At 47.8% G+C, this 23,306-nt stretch overlaps 2 protein-coding genes across 17 annotated transcripts in view; one reads left to right on the top strand and one right to left on the bottom strand.

Annotated features, from left to right (window-relative positions):
- Positions 1-23,306, top strand: part of LOC125428587 (zinc finger protein 883-like) — a 1,608,225-nt gene that overhangs the window by 432,021 nt on the left and 1,152,898 nt on the right. For 8 of the 16 annotated variants that reach the window (XM_048488959.1, XM_048488957.1, XM_048488958.1 and 5 more), the window contains one exon: positions 5,065-5,135. The exons of 7 other annotated variants lie outside the window; for them this stretch is intronic. In XM_048488959.1, the coding sequence (XP_048344916.1) occupies positions 5,065-5,135 (71 nt within the window). Of the gene's footprint in view, positions 1-5,064; positions 5,136-5,331; positions 5,459-7,629; positions 7,924-8,220; positions 8,824-9,915; positions 11,325-23,306 lie in introns of those variants that run through there. One more of the 16 variants, XM_048488972.1, reaches the window with a different exon arrangement.
- Positions 1-23,306, bottom strand: part of LOC125428534 (zinc finger protein 345-like) — a 770,962-nt gene that overhangs the window by 309,081 nt on the left and 438,575 nt on the right. The gene's annotated exons all lie outside the window — the stretch shown is intronic.

The raw sequence follows: 23,306 nt of genomic DNA, 5'->3' as shown, positions 1-23,306 counted from the left end.
TTCGCCAAACCTGGCTAATCAACAAGATATTATCCTGATGATGTTTCCTGGGTTTCTAGTGAAGTTTGGTTCAAAGGGTCCAAAGTTATGGACCCCTCAAATGCCAACCTAACCCTCAAAGAGCTTCTAACCGTGTTTCCCCGAATATAAGCATTGCCACAGTGTCTTATATTAATTTTTGCTCCCAAAGATGTGCTATGTCTTATTTTCAGGGGATGTCTTATTTTTCCTGTGTTCTGTTAAATTCATCGGGCATGCTTCCAAACAAAAAACTTTGCTATGCAATCTTACTTTCGGGGATGCCTTATATTTTGCACTGCAAGCAAAACCTCTACATTTCATGTCCTTTATTTTTTCAGGGCTGTCTTTATATTAGGGAGAAGCCCAGGGTATTAGGCTCCCCATTGGAAACAGTGGGGGATGGGGCACCCCCTTTGGGGGGTCCATACCTTTGGACCCCTGGAACCCAAACTTTTACTAAACTTTGATGGTATCACTGTGGCACCCTGGATGACCATCACCAGGAAATTTTGGTGGCTGCTAGCCTAAAATCAACTGCTTTTCTGACAGCCGGCTGCCCAAAGTAAAAACTCTAAAATATTTTTTTAAAATGGCTGACAGCTGACCATGCCAGAGTCAGGGCACTTTTCAGCACAAAAAAAATGTGCTGAAAAACTCTGACTTCTAAGCACGAAAGTATAACGGGCCAATGCAATATAAAGGCGCTCCTAAAAGTAAGATCGAAGCAAAGTTTTTTGTTTGGGAAGGCATGCCCGCTGGAACTTAGGAATACCATCAGAGCATTCAGCTGGGATTCTTTGTAGCCCGCCGCCGTTGTCCCCTACCTTCACCGTCCATTGCAGAGCAGCTGCATGCAGGACATGAAGACCGTCACCTGCCGCCAACCCCGATGTTCCCTTCTACAGCTGTCACTTGTAAATGTGCAGGCAAGGCATCAAGAGGCCCGTCGCCTGCCGCCATCCCCATTGTCCCCTACTGCCAGATATAGAACTGCACGCAGTTATCCCCAGTGGTGTACCTAGGCAAACTGGTGCCCTGGGCAAAACCTGAACTTGATGCCCTCCCTTGGAGATGTTCGCCCGAGGACCGGAGAGGCTTGTCTGGGTTCGTCCTTTTGGCGGAGCGGCCCCTGGAGGAGGTTCAGCAGCAGCAGCAGCGTTTGGCTTTTTACCCTGCCTTTCTCTCCCATAGAGACTCGAGGCAGCTCATGAACGCCTTTTCCTGCTGCGGGAGGGAAGGCAGCTGAGCCTTTCTGGTCCATCCAGGAGGAGGGCTGGCCTGTTCCCTCCCCCTTGGGCGGAAGAGCTCTGCTTCCGCCCCGCCCAGTCCCTCGGCCCATGGCGAGCCGGGGGTGTGTGTGTGAGTCGCCCGCCTGAGTGCCTCTTCTTTCCCCATCCTGCCGTGGGCTTGCAGGAGCCCTGCCCGAACGCCCAGGGCCCGCGCCGCCCAACCCAGTGGTACAGGCAGCCCACAGCCTCCTCCCGCGTCCCGCCCACGCTCAGGCCTGCGAAGATGGAAAGTCCGCCACGGGAAAACAAAGCCGATCGCTCTTTTTCTGAACAGGAGGCAGAAGCAAAGGGGCAGGGTTGGGAATCAGGGAGTGACATCACATCAAGTGGGAGGTTTCTGAGGTTGCACCTGTAGCTCTTCACCCGAAAAGTGCTCCTGGCACGCAAGCCCCAGCGCAGTGCCACCAGTCCTCCTGCACTCGCCATGCTCCCACCTCCCGGCGCCAGCATACACTCCTGCTTTGCAGCGCTGTGTCCTCTAGGCCCTTCTCTCCTTCCTCCCAAAGAGAACCCCCCCCCTTCCCGCCACTCCTCCGAGGTGGAATTTTTCCCGAGAAAGGAGGAACTGGTCCCTTTTCTCTCCACCTGCACACTTCTCAGTTCTTTGGAAAGGAACGAGGGTGCGTGGGGGCTGTGTTCTGGGGAGATGGTGACAATCGGGGAATTCCATGCGAGGAAGCAGGCATCAGATCTGTACTGTGTAGGAGGAGAATGCAAGCTGCCTCTGCCTCGTCTTCACAGTAGGGTGGGGATCGATGATCGATCAGCCCTCACATCATGCTTTCAGTCTCCTGCCAAAAGGTGACGGGGTTCCTTTAATAGAGGCAGAAAAGCCTCGCGACTTAAATACCGGCATGCCTGGGCCAGGGCAAGCCGAGCCAGCGCGGAGCTCTCTGGGGCTGGGAATGGGTGGGGCTGACTGCCAGGAAAGGTGACCCTCTCGTTATCCTGTTGCCTGCCACCATGCCGTATGCTGTCCCTGCTGTGCTGTACAAGTGTGCTGTGGTGAGCTCCCTCTGGTGGCTGGAAACCACCATACCGTACGCCACAGGTGTCAAACTCGGGGCCCTCCAGATGTTATGGACTACAGTTCCCATCATCCCCTGCATGATGCTAGCAGGGGATGATGGGAACTGTAGTCCATAATATCTGGAGCGCCGTGAGTTTGACACCTATGCCGTACGCTCTGTCCCTGCTGTGCGAGTCTGCTGTGATGAGCTCCCCCTGGTGGCTGGAAGCCACCATATCATACGCTCTGTCCCTGCTGTGCGAGTCTGCTGTGATGAGCTTCCCATGGTGGCCAGAAGCTGCAATACCGTCCCTGCTGTACAAGCGGTCCAGGAACTGCTGTGGAAGATCGTTACAGTCTCCAGACAGTGTGTGGGAGCCAGGTACTTTACAGCCCTTATTTTTTGTGGCCCTGTATGTGAGTCAGGCAACCAGTGTGTCACTTTGATTCTTTAGGGGGTGTCTGCTTTTCTGCTGAAGGGTCTAAAGTACAAGAAATAAACAGTGCTGGTATATTTTTACCCCTAGATATGAGTGCAAAAAGAAAGAGCTATTCCGTCGACTACAAGAAAAGAATCGTGGACGAATCTTGGGGCAAAAATCTTACTGCTTTCTGCAAAGAGAAGATGTTGAGTATCCGATTGGTCCAAAAATGGCGAGCAGATTATGGTAACCTCATTCAACAAGTGGACAATGGAAATGCTAAAAAGCGCAAGTGTGGATCAGGTCGGCAACCATTATTTTCTGAGCTGGAAGACCTGATCTGTGAATGGGTTGTTGACAGGAGAGCAAAGGCTTTGGTTGTGAATAGGGCTCAGATTCAAGAATTTGCCCTTGCAATGGCACCACAGTTCGAAATAGCCCCTGAAGAATTCAAAGCATCACAACACTGGCTGGATAGTTTCCTTCAGCGAAGTGAACTGTCTTTAAGAAGATCCACAACACTGTTTAGGGTGGAAGATGCTGAAATTATTAAACGTGCATTTGCATTCAAGTCCTTTATTGATGACTCTGACTTTTCTAAATACAATCTTTCCAACATGATTGCTATGGATGAAACTTCAGTGTTTATGGGCCAAACATCCCAAACAACAATTGAACAGTTGGGTGCTTCCTCAGTGTACATTCCCTCCATTGCTTACGAAAGTGCACGTGTTACCTGTATTTTGGCAATTCGTCTGGATGGCACTAAAGTCCCACCTTTAATAATTTCTAAGGGTAAGAAGGATAAGATTGAACTTGTTTCAGGCATTTTCATTCTTGAAACTGAAAAAGCCTGGGCCACACAAGCAGTTGTAAGGAAGTGGGTCGATTTAATGCTGCCGCTTGTTATGCGAGGGAGCCAAAGAGGTCTGCTAGTCTGGGATGCAGCCAGCACACACCGCACTAAAGACATGAAGAAATTTCTTCACGAAAGAAAAATAGATCAAATAATGATTCCCGCAGGAATGACGGCCTATCTCCAGACTCTTGATCTTGCAATAAACAAGCCATTCAAGGACAATTTGCGCATGGAAATTAATGACTACATTGAAAATAGAATGGAGAGAAATCTGCATGGAAACTTTGTGAAGCCTAAACTGCAAGAGGTTGTGACTTGGGTGAAGAATTCATGGGAGAAAATCACAGACAGTTGCATTGCAAATGCACTGCGAGCAGGCTACCTTGACAAGAAGTACTCATTTAAGGACAGTGCTATTGCTAGACATGAGAAATTTGGGCCAATGATTCTGAAAGAAATGGAGTCACAAGAAATTCACCAGAAAATTCAGGGTTTGGATTGTTATGATGATGTTCCAGAAGATGATGACATGACTGTCATTGAATAAATCTTGCTTTGTGTTCATAAATATCGGGATCGGTAAATGTGCCGTAGATTGTTGTACATGGAAATAATGGTACCGGTAGTCACAAGAAATTCTTGATAGGATTCACAGTTTTGTCTGGTTATGCTGGTTTGTGATGACAATTACTGTACACTATATAATAAATGTTCTTTTTTTGTTCAACAATAAATGTGAATTCTTCATGGAAAAATAAGACATCCCCTGAAAATAAGAGCTAGCGCATCTTTGGGAGCAAAAATTAATATAAGACACTGTCTTATTTTCGGGGAAACAGGGTAACAAAAGGCAGACAAATCTCAGCTGAGATCTTCAGTACTGTGAATAAAAGTCTGCATGTTCTGGTGAGCACAGCTCTAAGAAGATTGGACAAATGTGTTTTGTGCTCATGCTTATTGGGGCATCGGAGAAGCCACTGTAGGAAATAGAGCCCTGGATGAGGGATGCTAGAGTGGGGGTGGGCAGGGTTTGAGGTGGGTGTGATGCCATGTTGATGTTGCCTGTGGCCAAAACCCCAGATATGACATCAGTGGATCAGCAGATGCTCTGGACACTCATTGAGATGACCCTCCGTTTCTGCATGTACTCAATTCAAGTCTGGTTGGTTTTTTTTAACCTGGTGTGATAGTGAAGTGCCAGATTATTTCATTTCTGCCTCCCTGTTTTTCTTCCACCAGCCTGGATTCAAGAGCCCAGCGGCATATACCCAAGGCTCATGGGTACCTTCTGTTTCTCTTCCGGCTCTCCCTTTACTTACTAGAAAGGCTGAGTCTTCTTATTGTGTGTACATAGGCCAACGTTTCACAACCCTGTGAACCGGGTGCAGGAAGCATGATTCACACAAGGTAATAGAATAGGAAGTGGAGGCTAATACTCTTTCTTCCCTTTCCCCTCCCTCACAGGCAGTGAAGAAGCAGTGTTGATCTGTTCTGTTTGTAGAGGTGTGAAAACAGCTGCTACACTTCCAGTCCAGGTATGGGAGATTAGCAAAGGACAGTCGGGGTCCCCTCTCCTTTCTCAAGGGGACTTTTCTCTTGCAGTTGGTGCTGAGAGGCCCAGTCAAGAGGCTCGGAACCCCACTCCTTTTACTCCCTTAACCCTCCCAAAATGTCCCCTTCCAATCTGTGCCTGGCATGATCTCTGAAGATTGAATCTGCCTTTTCTTTCAGTCTCTGGTTTCTTTTGAGGAGGTGGCCGTGTCTTTCACAGAGGCAGAGTGGGCATTGCTAGGTCCAGACCAAAGAGCCCTTTATGAAGACGTCATGCTGGAGAACTATGGGAGCGTGGCTTCTCTGGGTAAGGAACTTTCATAGGTGCCAGAATCACACATTTCTGCCTTCGGGATTATGCATGAATCCAAATCTTGCACAGTAATATGCTGAATTGAGGCCTGTTCCACTATTTTCTCCCTTGTGGAAGTCTCAACTTGGCAAGATGGCAGCATAAACGAGATTCAGCATGTGTAGGTAGAGCAACTCAAGCTACCTGGTTTCTCCACATAGCGGCACCCCTCTCCAACCTCCATTAGGGGGCTGGTTGCCAACCCTCCTTCCCTGACCCAGGTGTTGTTACTCCCAGCCTCTCTCCCATTTGGCGGGGAGTGGTAAATGGTGTTCACTCTCTTGAGCCACAGTTTGGCTAAGGAGGTGCCTTGCCCTCAACCTTAGCCCTCCGTCTCTTCATGCTGTCAGACTCCTTTCCTTTGCCGCTTCTCCACCACCACTTCCTTCCACCTCTTCACATCCACCCCTAGTGCTTCCCAACACCCTCCTTATATCCTGCTCTCCTCTTCCCCTTGTGTTCCACCTTGTTTTCCCAATCAGTGCCCTGCCCCTTTCAGTTGCTCGGGCTCGGCCTGCCTCGAAGCTGGCCCACTCCTCCCTGGCTGCACTTCTTGTGGCCTTCTCAGACCCAATTGGCCCCACCTGGCCTGCTGCCCCACCAGGGCTCATCCAGCACCTCCTAAGCCTCCCCCTGGCGCTTGATTGGGCCGTCGCTCCAGGGCTTGCCGCTGGATCAGCAGCCATCAGTGCTCCCAGCCACTCATTGCTCCCAGCACCCTCCCAGTTGTGGGTGAGCTAGGGGCTCCAGGGGAAGGGGCCAGGCGTCGAGTCAGATGGCTGTTGTCGCCAGCCTCGGACAGTCCATGACAGCTGAGTCCAGTATTGTGGCCATCACCCAAACCATAGAGAGGTATTCTGGCCTCAGGCCAAAGCAGGACTGAGGTCCTCAGGAAGACTCTGGAAGGGGCCACATCCTAATTTCTCAATTGTCAAGCGTTAGAACACTCTTGCCCTCCAGATGGGATTACAGTGATCCCCTCTGACTGTGATCTGAAGAGCCAGCATGGTGTAATATGTGAGAGTGATGGACTCTGATCTGGAGTAAAGGGTTTGATTCCCCCCTCCTCCTCCTCATGAGCAGTGAGCTCTCATCTGGTGAACTGGACTTGTTTCCCCACTCCTACACATAGAGTTTGCTGGGTGATCTTGAACCAGTCACTGTTTGCGCAGAACTCTCTCAACCCCACCTTCCTCATAAAGTGTCTGCTGCGGAGAAGTGAAGGTGACTCCAAGCTGTTTTGATACTCCTTAAAGGTAGAGAAAAAGTAAGATATAGAAACCTTCTTCTTATACTGGTTGGGATTGGGGCCTTTGATCATGACCAGGTTTCCATTCTTCCTGGGGAAAAATCCTCTTCCTTGGATTTCTTTCCTTGCCTATGTTAGAAGTATCACTTTCTCTGTGTGTGTGCCAAAGGAGACAGGAATTTAATAAGAGACTTTGGTGGCAACAGATAAAAGCCTTACATCCGAAGAGAGGCTGGAAAGTTTCTCAAGAGGCTCTCAAGAGAGTGTTTTCTTCCCAGATGAGCGGGGATCCTTCATGGTTATGTGAAGTGAAAGATGAAAGATCCCTGGAGGATTTCTGCTTCACTTCTTCATAAGTCTTAATTTGGCAGAATCAGAAAACCGGCTGGAAAAGGATGGAGGTTCAAGTCCCTTCTCCTCCACATGAAGCCTGCTAGATGACCTTGGGCTAGTCACAGTAGTCTCAGAACTCTCTCAGTTCCACCTTTCTCACAAGGCTCCTGTTACTGGGAAGGAAAGGAATTTTATTTATAAGCCACTTTCAGGCTCTTTAGAGTAGAGATACAAAAGCCTTCTCCTCTTCTGTTTAATCATAACAGCAGAAACTCAAAAGAGCTGCATTACAAATCAGATGAGAACGGCAGGGGAATTATGGTTTGCCATTTCCTCCCCATAAAGTATAAGGGATAGACAGATATAAAACCTGCTGACCTGGAGGGTCTGACTAGGGATAAAGTGGGATGGGAGGTCAGGTTTTTTTGGGGGGGAGGGGAGGGGGAAATGTGATAAAGAAAATTGTCACCCATTAATGAGCAGTGTCTGATGGGTGGCTTGGCTTCTTGCTCATATTCTAACTGGACCTATTTCTTTCTTCCAGCAGCGCATGTACAGGAGATGGTTGGGGAAAACCAGGGATTCTCTGTGGAAAAAGACAAGGATGATGTTTCTGAAGGAAAGCTTGACAACACAGACCAACCACCGAGGCAGGAAAGAAGCCATGCAGACAAGACAGCAGATAAGCCCATTCCATCCCAAGGAGGATGCTTCTGTGAAAGTCCAGTCCAAGAAATAAAATCAACTGAAACAAGAACCAATGAATGTCTTCGTGCTAACCAGAGAATCTGCTCCAGGGAAAACAAAAATGAAAATCTGGCCTTTGGAAAGACCTTCAGTAAGAATATTTCTCTTATTTCTGAGAGGCAAATTTCCTTAGGAGAGAAACTGTATGACTGCCTGAAGTGTGGAAAGACCTTCAGTCAGAAATCAGCCATTTGATCCCATTAAACTCAGTCAGGCGAGGCAGCATACCAATCGTTAGATTGCAAACCAAGCTTTTATGATGCAGGAGGCTTGAATATCCTTTTAAAGTGTATAATAATGTAGTGAAACATTTGTGTGTGGATGGTACTCATAGGGAAGATCAGACTTCCTTGTGTGTCTTCTAACAGGATTTCTCTTTTTATTAAAGCAGGGGATGAGAAGTGGAATGAGGATGATAAGAAAGTGTTAAATAAAGTCCAGAATGAAGATTTGGAAGGAATCTCCCGAGGTGGACCTAATAAGCAGAAAGGAAGTCACACGGCTGAAAATAGGGATAAACCTATTTCATGCCAAGGGCAGGATTTCAATGAACTAATCCAAACAGCAGAGGACATATATAAGTGCTTGGAATGTCGGATGACCTTCTCAGATCAAAGCCAATATGAGATCCATCTGCAAATGCACAGTGGAAAGAAGACCCAGCAATGCTTGGAGTTTGGAAAGAATTATGTTCACAGAACAGAGCTACCTAACCATCAAAAAATATATAAAGGAGAGAAACCTTATAGCTGCACAGACAGTGGCAAGAGCTACTCACGAAAATCAGATCTTTCTCAAAACCATTGTAGGACTCATTCAGGAGAGAATCCACTAATACCCCTAGAGAGTGGAGAGGCCTTCTCTGGTATAAGAAAGGGTAATGTACATCTTCAAAAACACAGTATAATAAGGGCACATAAATGTTTTTGGTGTGGAAAGTTCTTCAGCTGCAGATCAAAGCTCCTGGTGCACCAAAGAACTCACACAAAGGATAAACCTTTTGAATGCTTAGAGTGTAGAAAGAGTTTCAGTCGGGACAGCAATCTTCAAGAGCATCAAAGGACTCACACCAAGGAGAGACCTTTTGAGTGTTCAGAGTGTGGGAAAAGATTCCGTTGGAGCAGCAATCTTCAAACGCATCAAAGAACTCACACCAAGGAGAGACCTTTTGAATGCTCAAAGTGTGAAAAGAGATTCAGTCATAGTAACACTCTTCAAAAGCATCAAAGAACTCACACAGAAGAGAGGCCTTTTGAATGCTCAGAGTGTGGAAAGAGATTCAGTCAGAATAGCACTCTTCAAAAACATCAAAGAATTCACACAAAGGAGAGGCCTTTTGAATGCTTGGAGTGTGGAAAGAGATTCAGTCAGAGTGGCAGTCTTCAACAGCATCAAAGAACTCACACCAAGGAGAGACCTTTTGAATGCTCAGAATGTGGAAAGAGATTCAGTCGGAATAGCACTCTTCAACGGCATAGAAGAACTCACGTAAAGGAGAGACATTTTGAATGCTTGGAGTGTGGAAAGAGATTCAGTCAGAGTAGCACTCTTCAACAGCATCGAAGAACTCACACACTGGAGAGACCTTTTGAATGTTCAGAGTGTGGAAAGAAATTCTGTCATAGTAGTACTGTTCAACGGCATCAAAGAACTCACACTCTTGAGAGACCTTTTGAATGCTCAGGGTGTGGAAAGCGATTTAGTCAAAGCAGCAATCTTCAACAGCATCAAAGAACTCACACAAAGGAGAGACCTTTTGAATGCTCAGAGTGTCAAAAGAGATTCAGTTGGAATTGCAGTCTTCAACGGCATCTAAGAACTCACACAAAGGAGAGACCTTTTGAATGCTCAGAATGTGGTAAGAAATTCTGTCGGAATAGCACTCTTCAACGGCATCAAAGAACTCACATAAAGGAGAGAGATTTCCAGTGCTTAGAATGTGGAAAGGAATTCAGTCAGAGTAGCACTCTTCAACAGCATCAAAGAATTCACACAAAGGAAAAACCATTTGAATGCTCAGAGTGTGGAAGGAGATTCAGTCATAGCAGCAATCTTCAACGGCATCAAAGAACTCACACACAAGAGAGACCTTTTGAATGCTCAGAGTGTGGAAAAAGATTCAGTCAGAGTAGCAATCTTCAACAGCATCAAATAACTCACTCAAAGGAAAGGCCTTTTGAATGTTCTGAGTGTGGAAAGCGATTCAGTTGGAGTCGTAGTCTTCAACGGCATCAAAGAACTCACACAAAGGAGAGACCTTTTGAATGTTCTGAGTGTGGAAAGAGGTTTAGTTGGAGCAGCAATCTTCAGCAGCATCAACGAACTCACACTGGGGAGAAACCTTTTGAATGCATAGAGTGTGGAAAGAGATTCATTCGGAGTAGCCACCTTCAACGGCATCAAGGAACTCACACAAAGGAAATAGTTTTTGAATGCTTTGATTGGGGGAAGACATTCAATGACAGTGGCAGTCTGTTCACTCTTGGACAAGACATCCCAATTTGATTCCCAATCTTCTCTTGGAGGTTTTGAAAGCCAAAAGTGCAGTCTGTGGATCTTTGGAGTACATTTGACAGCGTGCATGTAGCTGTTAGGTTCAGAACCCATTTCCATCACAGAGGCAGAACTTCACTAGTGCTTTGACGTACCCCCTCAGATCCAAGGCACAGGGGCGTATCTACAGATAAAGGTGCCTGGGGCAAGCAGTGAAATTCTGCTTTCTCCCAAACCCCATTTAACTCATGTCTTTTAGTTTTCAGGAAGTGAATATAGAAGGAAGTAGATAGAGTTTTCCCCCAGCAAGGTTTCTGGAGATTTGATTGGATGTGCTGAAATGTTGCTTTGGTAGCAGTTGCTAGCACAGCCCATTGTGTGACTGAAGTTAAGCTGTACTAACTATTTTGTGGCCAGCTCCTCCATCATACAGGTGATCTTTTGTGGCAGCCATTTTGTTGCTATGCCCACCATGCTTTGTCAGAAGTGTGTCACTATGCTGTGCTCACAACAGGTTGGGGACCTCATCCTATGCTCTTTGGAGAAAGGGCAGGATCCAGGTATGCTAAATAAATAGTTAAGACTCACTATGATTTTGGAAATTATCTGTGCAGTGCAGAGATGCAGGTTGTAAGTTATAACTATATTGTTATTATTATCTGTTATATCCTGCCCTTAATTCAAGGAATTTGGGGCAATGTACGCAGAGGGTTGTTTCCATTTCCTTTTCACAACAACCATGCCAGGGAGGCTTAGGCTAACAGCATGTGACTGGCCCCAAAGTCAATTTTGGGATAAGCTGGGATTTCAACTTTGCCTTCCCTTCTCCACATCCAGCAGACTAACTCCACACGCAGAGACTGAATATGTGCTGATAGGGACTCACCCGGTTTCAGAAGAGTTCTGTAGAGTTTCCTTGTCAGCATTATCTTTACACCCACGGTCTCTTGCTGATATAATGCCTTCAGAGCTTGCCAGCAACTTTGAGCAGATGGCAAATCCTTTAGATGCAGTGTAAAGGATTCAATGGTGTTGATAGTGAAGTAACCTTGAGTGCATTCCACAGCCCGGGCGATGGGCCAGTTGCATCGGAGGAGACTTTATCTTTGCGCGGGAGATGAAGTCTCCGTTCCCATGGGAATCAGGAAGGGGGGATGGGGTGAATGGTATTATAACCTGTGCTTCTGGCGGGAAGCGTCATTCCTGCCACTGCGTGTACTTGAGCTTTCTAAGATGTCTTAATAAATGGACTTTCATTACCAAAGCCTTTTATTTCTGCGTCTATGGAATTCCTTACATTGTGGCAGGAATCCTAATTCATCTATACTCTTGTGCAGTGGACCTCTTGTCTTGCGATGGAGAGGTTGAATGTTACTGCGGAAGGTGCGGTAGCCCCCAAAGAGGGCTCCGACCTTTCCCTTCTGGATCTAGAGAAACCGGCAGGAGAACGGGCCTCGCTGGTGGCTCTTTCCCGTCCTCGTATCAGCACGAGTCTTCCTTTACTCCGTTGGAACGAGGGACGTGACGACGACGATGGGGACTTCCATGAGTCGTTTGGGGCGCTGTCCATGGATCGAGCGCCTGTGGAACGGATCTCTACCCGTTCTCGTGTGGATTACAAACCTCAGATGCAACCTGTCATGGAGGAGACGGGCTTGACCACCTTTCATGCGGCAACCCAGGAATCCATTGAACGATTCCTGGACTCGTATTTTGGTGATGCTCCCAAGGAACCACCGTGGCACAGCACTGGGGCCCGTCCAAAGGACACCGGGACTCAACCTGGAATTGGGAGGGGTATCCGTACCGCTTCCCAATCGGACCCCCCCCATCCCGGTCCGGCGACCGCACCTGAGGTGCCTCGGGGAGCCACCGGTGGCTACGGCGGCTACGGTGTCTCCGAGGGCTCGCTTCCTGATGACGAAGAGTCTGAAGAAAGCCTGCATTCCCAGCCGGACCGGTTTCCTCTCCCATCGAGAGAAGACTGGGATGAGGAAGTAGGGCGACTTCGAGATGCCCAAGCGGCATGGAACCGTGAACGCCAGCTATGGGAGGAGGAACGGGCACAGTTGCAGCAAGAGCGCGAAACCCTGCAGAGGGACCGGGAACAGCAACGCAAAGAAGTCCAGCTCGAGTTGGACCGTGCCAAAGACGCGCTCCAACGGCAATACGCCCAGAATCTGTCAGTCCATGATAAAGTCCTGGAACAGTCCAGACTGGATTTACAACGGCAACGCGAAAGCGTTCAGGCTCTGCGCACGCAAAGTGAACTCACTGAAGCCCTTAAACGGGACGAACTGCTTAAATTAGGGCGAGAAAAAGCTGCTTTGCATGCGCACCAAGATGCATTGGCTCGCAAGGAGAGGGAGCTGGCTGCTTTGGAGAGGGAACTAAGGAGGCAGCAGACCAGAGGGCCGCAAGTTGGAACCTATGCTGTTACTGATCATGCCGGTGCCAGGGGGGCCACGTACCTGGGTCCTGCCACCCAAATGCCAGCGGCACCGCCAGCGCCCCCGATTCCAGCCCCCCCTGTACAACAGCCGCCTGCCCAACCTGCTCAGCCAGCGCAACCACCTCCCCAGCAGGCGCCTAGAGCCGTCGAACGGGGCTACTTTCGGCCCCCGATACCAGCCCGTTTTGATGGGACCGCTTCCAAACTTCCCTACTTCATCTTGCAACTCAATGCCCACTTGGAAGACTATGATGATCTTTACCGGTCTGAACGCGAAAAAATACGGGACATCGGCTCAGTCCTAGATGGGGCGGCAGCCGACTGGTTCGTGACTGTTTTGGATTTGCAGGATGAGGACTCTCGCACAGTGCCCGCATTCCTCCAAGCTTTGAGAGCGCGCTTTCAAGATCCAGGCGCCGAGAATGAAGCTATCCGCACCATCAAAACCATCCAGCAAGGCAACCGCCCGTTTGCAGAATTTGTCCGTGAATTTCGTGCGGCGGCTGCTCGACTTCCTCCTGAGTGGCCTGAACGCATGAGATGCGAATACTTTTCGGATGCTGTGGATAGCAAGCTACGTGAAACTGTGTTTTTAATCCGGGTTCCTCGTACCATTGCAGATTGGATCCAGTTGGGGTCTCAAGTGGCGTCTCGTTTGGAATACGCTCGTCAAGGAGGCCGCCCTCGCCCGAAAACCACTACCGTGCCCACCAAGTCAAGCCCAACCGCTTCTACCGAAACCACCTCTGAACGCCGTCGCCGACTTGGGTTGTGTCTTTACTGCGGAGGGCCAGGTCATCTAGCCGCCAACTGTCCCAAGAAGCAAAAACCAACCGCTCCAGCTCCGCGTACTCCGTCTGCCAAACCACCACGCAGGTCAGGGCCGCCTCCCACTGGCTCGTCTAAAGCGGTGACCGAAGGCGACCCAGAGGAGGGGGAAGCAGCTGTCTGTCTTTCTTCAGCCCCCATGGACATGGGCCCGACTCCTGACGCGGTGAGTGAAGGCAGCGCTCCCATTACTGTTCAAGCATTTCTGGCCAACCCCGCTAAACACACTCGCATTATAGCCTCGGCCCTTGTGGATTCCGGCTGCTCCCACTGCTTAATGCGGCCCCAGGTGGCAGAGGAGCTAGGTCTGGACCGAATTCCCCTGGCTACCCCCCCCCCATTCATTACCAAAGCCTTTTATTTCTGCGTCTATGGAATTCCTTACATGCAGGAGTTGAGATGTCTCCACAGCCAGAAGAATGGACCCACGAGCCTTCTCCTCTGCCTTCTCCTCTTCAGGAGTGGGATACAGGTCATTTACAGGCGTCCACAAATCTTCTCTCAGGAGATAAGCTTGCATCTGCACACTCCATGTTGCATAATTCCTCTCATTCAGCCTTGTCACAGGCATATAGGCTGATGACGAAGCCATCTGGACCACCAACACGCCGTCAGGACGGTCACACACAGTACCACACAGTCCTTACTCACGAGTAAGCCTACTGGCTGGGGCCCATAACCTGTTAAGGGGTGCGGTACTGAAGCGGGGTTCACACCCCAGATAGCAGAGTTTGCGCAACACTCACACTAGAACACACAACAGGAACTGAGACGCACACAGCTATATCAGCTTCCCAGAAGCGGTCCTTCTTTATTAGGTTCACAGCAATGTTGCTCTCTCTGTCAAAGTGCTTCGCCAGACGGCCGGAAGACAAGAGTCTCACAGTACATAGCACACTTCTGCATTATATGCATTTAATCATCCAATCAGAATACCTTTCCAATTAGCTCCAGAAAGAGGCTGTCATACAGAGGTGGTCATATGACACCTGTCATTTAGATTTTGTAGATCAGACATGTGCTCTGACAACCATTCAGCCTGAAGTGGATAACCTTGGGATTCAGGAGAAACCCTGTACTGACCTTAAAAGCTGAGGAGAAAGATAAAGGGCCGGCTACAAGAAGCAGCCTTCCTGCTTGAGCTCTTCATCAGTCCTTTTTCTTCCCCACATTTTCAGTGGAGATGGAGGTTCGTGGCTGCTGCAGGCCAAATTAGTACATGAACAGGACTAGTTTACGTAAACAGTGTTGGTGTGCGCAAAAGAGCTCAAAGATTCTTCTAGTATTATATGTGAATAGTAGTAGTGGGTAGAATAAAGTGGGTCTTGTCAATTTCTGTTTCCAAAATAAAAGGATTCTGTTGCTCAACACAAAGGGGAAAGGTGAACATCTCCACTTCCTTCTCAAGGAGGCAAATATGATGACAGGTCACAGTATTATGCAAGTTACTGTGGGATAGATTGTTGTTCAAAAACTGCATGGCAAAATTGTGGTCTGCAAACTTTCATCTGTCAGCCCAGATGTCCACGGGAGATGGAATGCAGGCACTGATATTGGAAGCAAAGGTAGCTGAGTACTGCTGTTCTTCTCCATGCATGTCACGAATGTTGGCTTGTGAACCAGTGCAGAAAAATAGGGCTGTAAGATTGCAGAGGGTAGGGCAGTTTGCACATTTGCTGGACTAGATCACATTAAGCTTTCACATACATTTTTGCGTGGATTTTGTTTGTGCCTGCTTTTCAGGTCAGCATGTTAAATACTTGTGCTATGTATTACAGTGTTACTGTCTGTGGTAGGCACGCTCCTGCTCTAACTGCATTCTTCTCTGCCTTTGTAATTTTGTTTTCTGCTTTGCTTGTCGTATCATGTATGATCATTTCTCTGCACGGTTCTAATTTGAGTAATTCCAGTCCTTTAGCACTGTTTATTTATTTACTGATTATTTACATTTATAAACCCCCCCCCCCCCACCACCACCACCACACGCACAATATCTCCGGAGACTCAAGGCAGCTATGTGTTAGATCTCTCCTGCTGATTACCTTGTTTCGCACCATGTGATCCGCTTTGAGTCTCAGTGAGAGACGTGGTTGCTAATGTAAACAAACACCCCAATTCCGAACGCATAACTTGATTTTTCTGGGACAGACTTACTTCTGTGTCATATATTTAAAGTAAATATGGAGAATGGAAAAAAGTTCGGTGCTGTTTTTGATTAGGTTTGTTCCAAATCCTCTCCCCAACCAAACAAAACAGGCCCCATGTTTGGAGGATGGTTTAAAAGTATTAAAAAGAGTTTTTCCGTCCTTCCATTGCAGAAGTGTGGTATAATGGCTAGTAAATTGGACTAGGGCTCAAAGTGTGGTAAAGAGCATCAGGAGCTTTTCAGAGCCTCAGGGAAAGGAATATTATTGGGTAAATAACTTAGGATTGCCTGGTGAACTCCTGCCACACTTGATCCAGTGAGCAATGAGAGATAAATTGGAAGGGGTATCACTGATCCTGTGATGTCCCTTCTGAGCAATCACGCAAAAGTAATGGCACAGTGCCGAGCTAGGGTTTGACCCAATCTCCAGGGTATTTACCAGCAGCAATTCCTACAGCGAGGGATGGCGGTCGTGGCACCACTCCTGGTTGATCACCTAGAAGCAATGCCACAGCATCAGTGGTAATTTCTCTGTCCACTAACTTCTGGAGTACACAGGAGCTGACCTGGTAACACTGATGACATCCCATGAATTTCCAGGCAGATGGCAACCCTGCATGCAAAATGGAAGTGAAATCATTAGTTTCTCAGTTTGTTCCACCATGACCTGCAGCCAAAATAAATCCTCTCTAACTCAGGCTCTGCGGTAACCTGTGGAGAGACATGATTAGGATTCCCTTGGGCTAGTCACACATTCTCAGCCTAAACCATCTCAAAGGGTTGTTGTGGGGGGGAGAATGAAGGCAAGGAGAACAATGTAAACTGTTTGGATCCACGTTGTGGAGGAAACTGGGCTATTAGGGATGCCAACTCTGTGTTGGGAAAAGCCTGGCGATTGGAGAGGTGGAGCTTGAGAAGGGAGGTATTTGGGAAGGGGAAGGACCTCAGTGGGTTATGATGCATTTACTCCCCCGCCCCCAAAGCAGCTGTTTACTCCAGGGGACCTGATCTCTGTCACTTGGAAATCAGTTGCAATCCTAGATCTCCAGCCACCACCTGGAAATTGGCAACTTTGGGGGTTTTAATTAACATATGTAAATAAACACCTAAGGGTTAATCTCCTTGGAAACATACCGTGTTTCCCCGAAAATAAGACAGTGTTTTATATTAATTTTTGCTCCCAAAGATGCGCTATGTCTTATTTTCAGGGGATGTCTTATTTTTCCGCTCCACAGCTGCATCCTCTGGTGTTCTGTTTGACGGGCATGCTTCCAAACAAAAACTGTGCTACGTCTTACTTTCGGGAGATGCTTTATATTTAGCACTTCAGCAAAACCTCTACTACGTCTTATTTTCAGGGGATGTCTTATTTTGGGGGAAACAGGGCACCAGTCCATCCTTGCAATGTGGGCTCAGTTTATACAATATGATGATTTCCCCACTCCTGTATTCCTACTAAGTGACCTTGGGCTAATCACATGGTGTATTGGGGGGGGGAAATGGTACCCGGGGGCATCACCTGCTCTGGAAGCCGCCCTGCCCCCCCGCCCAGCCTCTCGCGCCCCCCACTACCCAGCCCCTGTTTGATGGAGGTGGGGGGGGGGCTGGCCTGCCTGCTTCTGCCGGCCTCCCCACCTCTATTGGAGGCCAGCTGAAGTCAACAACCCACCAGCAGCCTGCTGCAAACCCGCTGAAGTGCCCCTCGACTGGAGGGTGCAGGTCTGCAGCAGATTGCCACTCCCCCCCCCCCCACCTCCATCAGAGTCCAGCCTCCAATAGAGGTGGAGAGGCTGGCAGAAGCCGCCACTGGGCAGCACCCTGCTGCGAGCCCACCAAAGTGCCACACGATTCAAAGGGGGCCTGGTGGGCCTGTGGCAAGCTGCCGCCCCCCCCCCCCCATTGGAGGCCAGCCTCCGATAGAGGTGGGGAGGCCAGCAGTAGCTGCCGCCGGGCTGGCAGCCTGCCGCAAACCCACCAGGCACCCTTTGAGTCAAGGAGCGCCCGGTGGGCCCACAACAGGCTTCAGCGTGGGGGGTGGGGGTGATTTTGTGCCCCACCCTACGTGACCTGATGGGCAGTAGTTTGTAAGAACCTTTGAGTCTCCTTACAGGAGAGGAAAATGGTATAAATCCAAACTCTTCTTATTTTTATTCTTCTCTCCAGGGGAGGAGAACCAGAAGGATAACCACCACAGCCATGATTGGGGTATTCCCACAGTGAAATCCTACTGTACCCTTCCTCTGTGGTGTCCCCTGTTCTTGTGGGTGTGCAAATCATGGGGCTGGATGGAGAGAGGAAGCTGGAATGCTGAAGAGAGACAAACTGAGGAGAGACTCATAAGGCAATTACCAAAGTTGGGAAAGTCCGGAGCTGCCCCGTTGCAGGCTCTTCATGAGCTGCCCATGTAACCTCAGTTTATGGGTTCTGGGGCAGAACTTGGAAAGAGTTTTGCAACAACTAAATTTTAAAACAAAATGGTTTACTTTTTCTTAACATGTAACAATTGTCAAACATTAACAATTCAAGGTCTTGTTTAAATTTCATTTCAAGTCCTTCTAATTACAGTCTGATAATGCCAAGTCCATTTCTTCCTGCAAGTGGGTGGCTCGTGAAGACTCCAGAGGCTTGGTGTACTGGATTTGAAATGATGAAGGTCCCTAAAAGAACCTCACCAATTACACACACAAAGCCCTGAAACAATACATTCTAACATTTAAAATATAGCAAAAATAAACATCTCCCTTCCCATTAGTTCCCAACAACATTGCAGTTACCTTACACAAGGTGTGAAGAGCTTACAATAATCTATCAAGGTCCCAGCCTGGTAGCCTCGCTTCCTCCAACTTCATGAGTTCTGCAGCCTTCTGCTTCTTTCAGTCTCCACCCTTTTGTGGGTCATCCCATTCCGAACCCACTAGTTACCAGGCTCAATTTAAGGCATTAGCTACCCCACAAAAAGCCTGTGAGACTGCCTTTTACCCAGTGCTCTGTCAGGACAGTTTCACCAATCTGCAAATGGGCAAAATTAACGATAGCCTGTACAGAGTTGCCTTTCTCCAAGTTCAGGCAGGCATAATCCAAATACAGCCGGGTAAAACACACAAGTGTGCAAAGTTCCAAGCATCAAACCAGGACAAATCCAAAGACGCCCAATCCAGGACGTCAATCCAGAAAGTCAAACACACTGAGAGCTAGAACAAAAAGCAGGCAGGAGACTTGCATGGTACAAAATGATTCGCAGAGGAACTGAGAAAATTATGAAAGACTGTCTAGGTACAGCTTGTAGGACTTCAGATCCTACTATGAGATTCTGCATCATTTAATGGGATTCTGCATCATTTAATGTCTCACATTAACATTTATGCTTTTCTTCAGGTCTGTTTTTAGGGTTCTGATTAGTTCTTCTCTGCTAACGCTATTGCATTGTTTAGTGAATGTCTCATCGATCGACTGTGATGATTCATTGAATGCAAAGAAGTAACAAGATTCTGGAAAAAGGCACTGCTATGGATAGAGAAATTGGTGAAAAATAAAGTGGAATTAAGAAATGATCTATTATTTATGGGAATAATTGATGATTAAAAATAGATACACAATATAGAAATATGTACAAAATGTTGATTAGAGCAATACATGCAGTGATAGCGTTTGGATGGAAAGATAAGAAAAAATGGACAATTCAGAAATCACTGGAATATATATGGGAACAAGTGACATTAGACATTTTTGAAATATTATCAAAGAATAAAACATGGCAAGAAAAACAGAATGAAATAATGAGGATATGGACAAGTTATGAGAACTGGATGAAGGAGACGGGAGTCAAAGAAGACATATGGATGAGGAGACAACAACGAATGAACTTACTGCTGTTTGGTTAAAGAAAAGTAAACATAATATTGGGGGAGGGTGGGAGAATAAAGGGAAAATGCATTGTTTGGAAATTATATCGGAAATGTGTAAATAGAATGATTATTTCAAACTATACAATTTTAAAAAAGAAAAAAGGTTATAAATTACCTTGTTCTTGCTGTAGTACTGCGCTGGTAGAATGCCTTCTCAGCAGGTCAGTGATGCCTTCTCAGTGATGGTGAACCTTTTTGAGACCGAGTGCCCAAACTGTAACCCAAATCCCACTTATTTATCACAAAGTGCCAACCCGGCAATTCAACCTGAATGCTGAGATTTTAGTTTAGAAAAAACCGGTTGACTCCCTCTTCCTCCGCCCCATCCGCTCGAGCAGGGACCAGACTGCTCTAGCCTCCAGCAAGTCCCGCGCGCACCGCTCTGTGCCTCTCTGGCATCTCTGCCTCCTCTGCGCTCCCCCCTTGGGCAGCAGCCACCCGGAGCACAGGCACCAGGCCAGCTAGCCGAGTCCTCCTTGCTCACCATGGTGCGCGCACGTTGTGCTCAGTGGCCCAGGCCAGCCTAGGTGTGTGTGTATGGGGGGTTGATTTTCCGCCCCCCACATGACGAACTCTGTGTGCACGTGCCCACAGAGAGGGCTCCGAATGCCTCCTCTGGCACCCGTGCCATAGGTTCGCCACCAATTGGCCATGCTGGCAGGGGCTGATGGGAATTGTAGTCCATAACATCTGGAGTGCCAAAGGTTCGCCACCACTGGTCTAGAGGTTCTCAGGAGTTCCAGAGTGGTGGCGGCAGCAGCATGTTAGCAGGGTACTTCCCAGGGAATCTCTGGGCTAAGGGAGTTTCCCAGCTAGGAAAGGCACCATTGTTCCATTTCCACTTCAACCTCCATTGGCTACCAGTCAGTCACCTATTTCAATGGAATTACTTATCCTGCTACATTCTACCACAACAATTTTGCTCACATTAAGCAGGGCCTTTGCTAGTTTCTCCTTCCAAATGGGTAAGAACAACAACCACCTGTTCACATTCAGTCTTGGTAGTGGCTTCTAGCTTGAGGAATGTCTACCAGAGGGGTTCCTGTGGAATTATCATTCCACAAAATTTGAAAAGAATAGTTTGGATTTATACTGCACTTTTCTCAACCATGAGGAGCCTTATTGACCACTCATCAGTGGGTCTCAAACCCAGACAGCACCATGTAAATCCCCTAAAAACCTAACAAACATCATTCCAACATGGTTTTGTTCATTCAACCTCTTGCAGAGAGAGAACAGGATTTGCCTTGGGACCTATGTGGGGAGTGTTTGCAGGAGAGGATGGAAGAGAAGAGATTGGATTTATACCCTGCCTTTCTCTCCACTTAAGGAGACTCAATGTGGCTTACAAACTCCCTTCCTGCCTCCAGAACAGACACCTTGTGAGGTAGGTGAGGCTGAGAGAGTTCTGACAGAAATGTGATTGGCCCAAGGTCACCTAGCAGGCTTCACATGTAGGAGCAGGGAAGCAAATCCAGTTCACCAGAGAAGAGTCCGCTGCTCATGTGGAGAAGTGGGGAATCGCCAGATTAGAATCCATCTGCTCTTAACCACTGTAACACTTAACTCTCAGGCTAGATGCTGCGCACTCAGAGGCACAGTTCTGACAACGGAGAATTTTGCTCCAAAGGGTTTGCAAGATATGGGTATATTCTTGGTAGAAATTTAAAAGGCACACTTCTTGATTCCAAAGTATGCCAAAAAGTTCAGCTTTTTATACAAAACTATCAACGATTGGTTCCATGCTGTTGGTGTGGTTAGAATTTTTTTCTTTGGGAGTGTTTTAATGGGGGTTTTTATTGCTGGGCGCCTTTTGTATATTGTTCACTGTTTTAATGGGGTTTAGTTTTTGTCTTTATTGGAGCCTGTTTAATTTTATTTTATTTGCTCCCTTATTATAGTTTCTGTGTTATGGAATAATATTGTACACCACCCAGAGCCCTACGGGGGTGGAGCGGTTAATAAATCCAAATAATAAAATAAAATAAATTAATTAAACACATTTCCATTTACCCACAGATCCTCTGCATGCATGTGGGTGTGGGTAAGGTGCTATCAAGTCACAGCTAATGTATGGAGCACGCTGCCCAAAAGCCAGGAGGAGGGGGACATAATTTTCTATTCCTTGTCGAAAAACTTTTAGTCCAATGGCACCTTTAAAATCGACAACCTTTTATTCTCCATTTGCATGCAAATTTCTTCAGGTACTTTTGTGCGTGCCCATAAACACTTACAGACTCAAACCTTTTTCTGCTGCTTCAGACCAACCCAACAACCCTGTGGATCTACACCCCGGGTGAATTTCATGGTGTCCCGCTAGAGCTCTTTGCTCTTTGTTTGGAGCTTTGCCATTCTGAATGAATTAATGTCTTCAGACTCAGCCGGTTGACTGCATCATTTCCAAACCTATTAAGTGCCACAGGTCCTAGCGCAGATCCCAGAAATGGGGTGGGTGAGGGTGGGTTGAGCATATATCCCCACCCAATATTCCTGCTCTTGTCCCCTCCCCCCAAGAGAACATGCGGGGTGGTGGTGTCTGCCCCTAAACTGTAGCCCTGGGCAAAACCTGAGTTGGATGCCCCCCCAATGGGCAGCCACTCCACCACGACCAATTTTTTTTTGCACCAGGACATTGGTGCCTGCAGGGGGTGCACTTTTAGACATATCAGCACCAAAATTTCAGCATATCATCAGAAGACTGTCCTTATGCTACTCCCCAGGGTTGGTGAGGTTTGGTTCAAGGAGTCCAAAGTTATGGACTCCTAAAGGGGGTGCCCCATCCCCCATTGTTTCCAATGGGAGCTAATAGGAGATGGGGGCTACAGTTTTGAGGGTCCATAACTTTGGGCCCCCTGAACCAAACTGCACCAAACCTGGGGGGTATCATCAGGGAAGTCTCCTGATGAGACCATGAAAGTTTTGGGACTGTGCCTTCAGAAATGCCCCCCCCCCCCAGCCTGCAACCCCCATGGACAGCGATACAAAAAACTCAATGCAGAACAAAGATTCTTGGGCAAATTTCTGGGATGTCCCTGCAGGGGGCGCATTTTTGGATTTATCGGCACCAAAATTTCAGGGTATCATCTGGAAACTGTCCTTATGGTACCCCCAAATTTTGGTGCAGTTTGGTTTAGGGAGTCCAAAGTTATGGACCTTCAAAAGGGGTGCCCCATCCCCCATTCTTTGCTAAGGAGATGGGGGCTACCCTTTGAGGTCAGCCTTTGGACCCCTGGAACCAGAGCTACTGCACTGAGCTTGGGGGGTGCCATCATCTCCAGATGATACCCACAGGAATTTTGATGCCGATACATCCAAAGGTACACCCCCTTTAGGAACATCCTAGAAATTTGCCCAAGAATTTTTGTTCTGCATTGAGTTTTCTGCATTGCTGTCAATGGGGGTTGCAGGCTGTTGGAGGGGGGCACATTTCTGAAGCCACAGTCTCAAAACTTTCAGAGTCTCATCAGGAGACTGCCCTAATGATACCCCCCAAGTTTGGTGCAGTTTGGTTCAGGGGGACCAAAGTTATGGACCCTCAAAACTGTAGCCCCCATCTCCCATTAGCTCCCATTGGAAACAATGGGGGATAGGGGCACCCCCTTTGGGAGTCCATAACTTTGGACCCCCTGAACCAAACCTCACCAAACTTG

The sequence above is a fragment of the Sphaerodactylus townsendi genome, linkage group LG03, assembly GCF_021028975.2.
Source record: "Sphaerodactylus townsendi isolate TG3544 linkage group LG03, MPM_Stown_v2.3, whole genome shotgun sequence".
Lineage (NCBI taxonomy): Eukaryota > Metazoa > Chordata > Lepidosauria > Squamata > Sphaerodactylidae > Sphaerodactylus > Sphaerodactylus townsendi.
The sequence above is the reverse complement of the archived record's forward strand: the minus strand, read 5'-3'. Positions and strand labels throughout refer to the sequence as shown.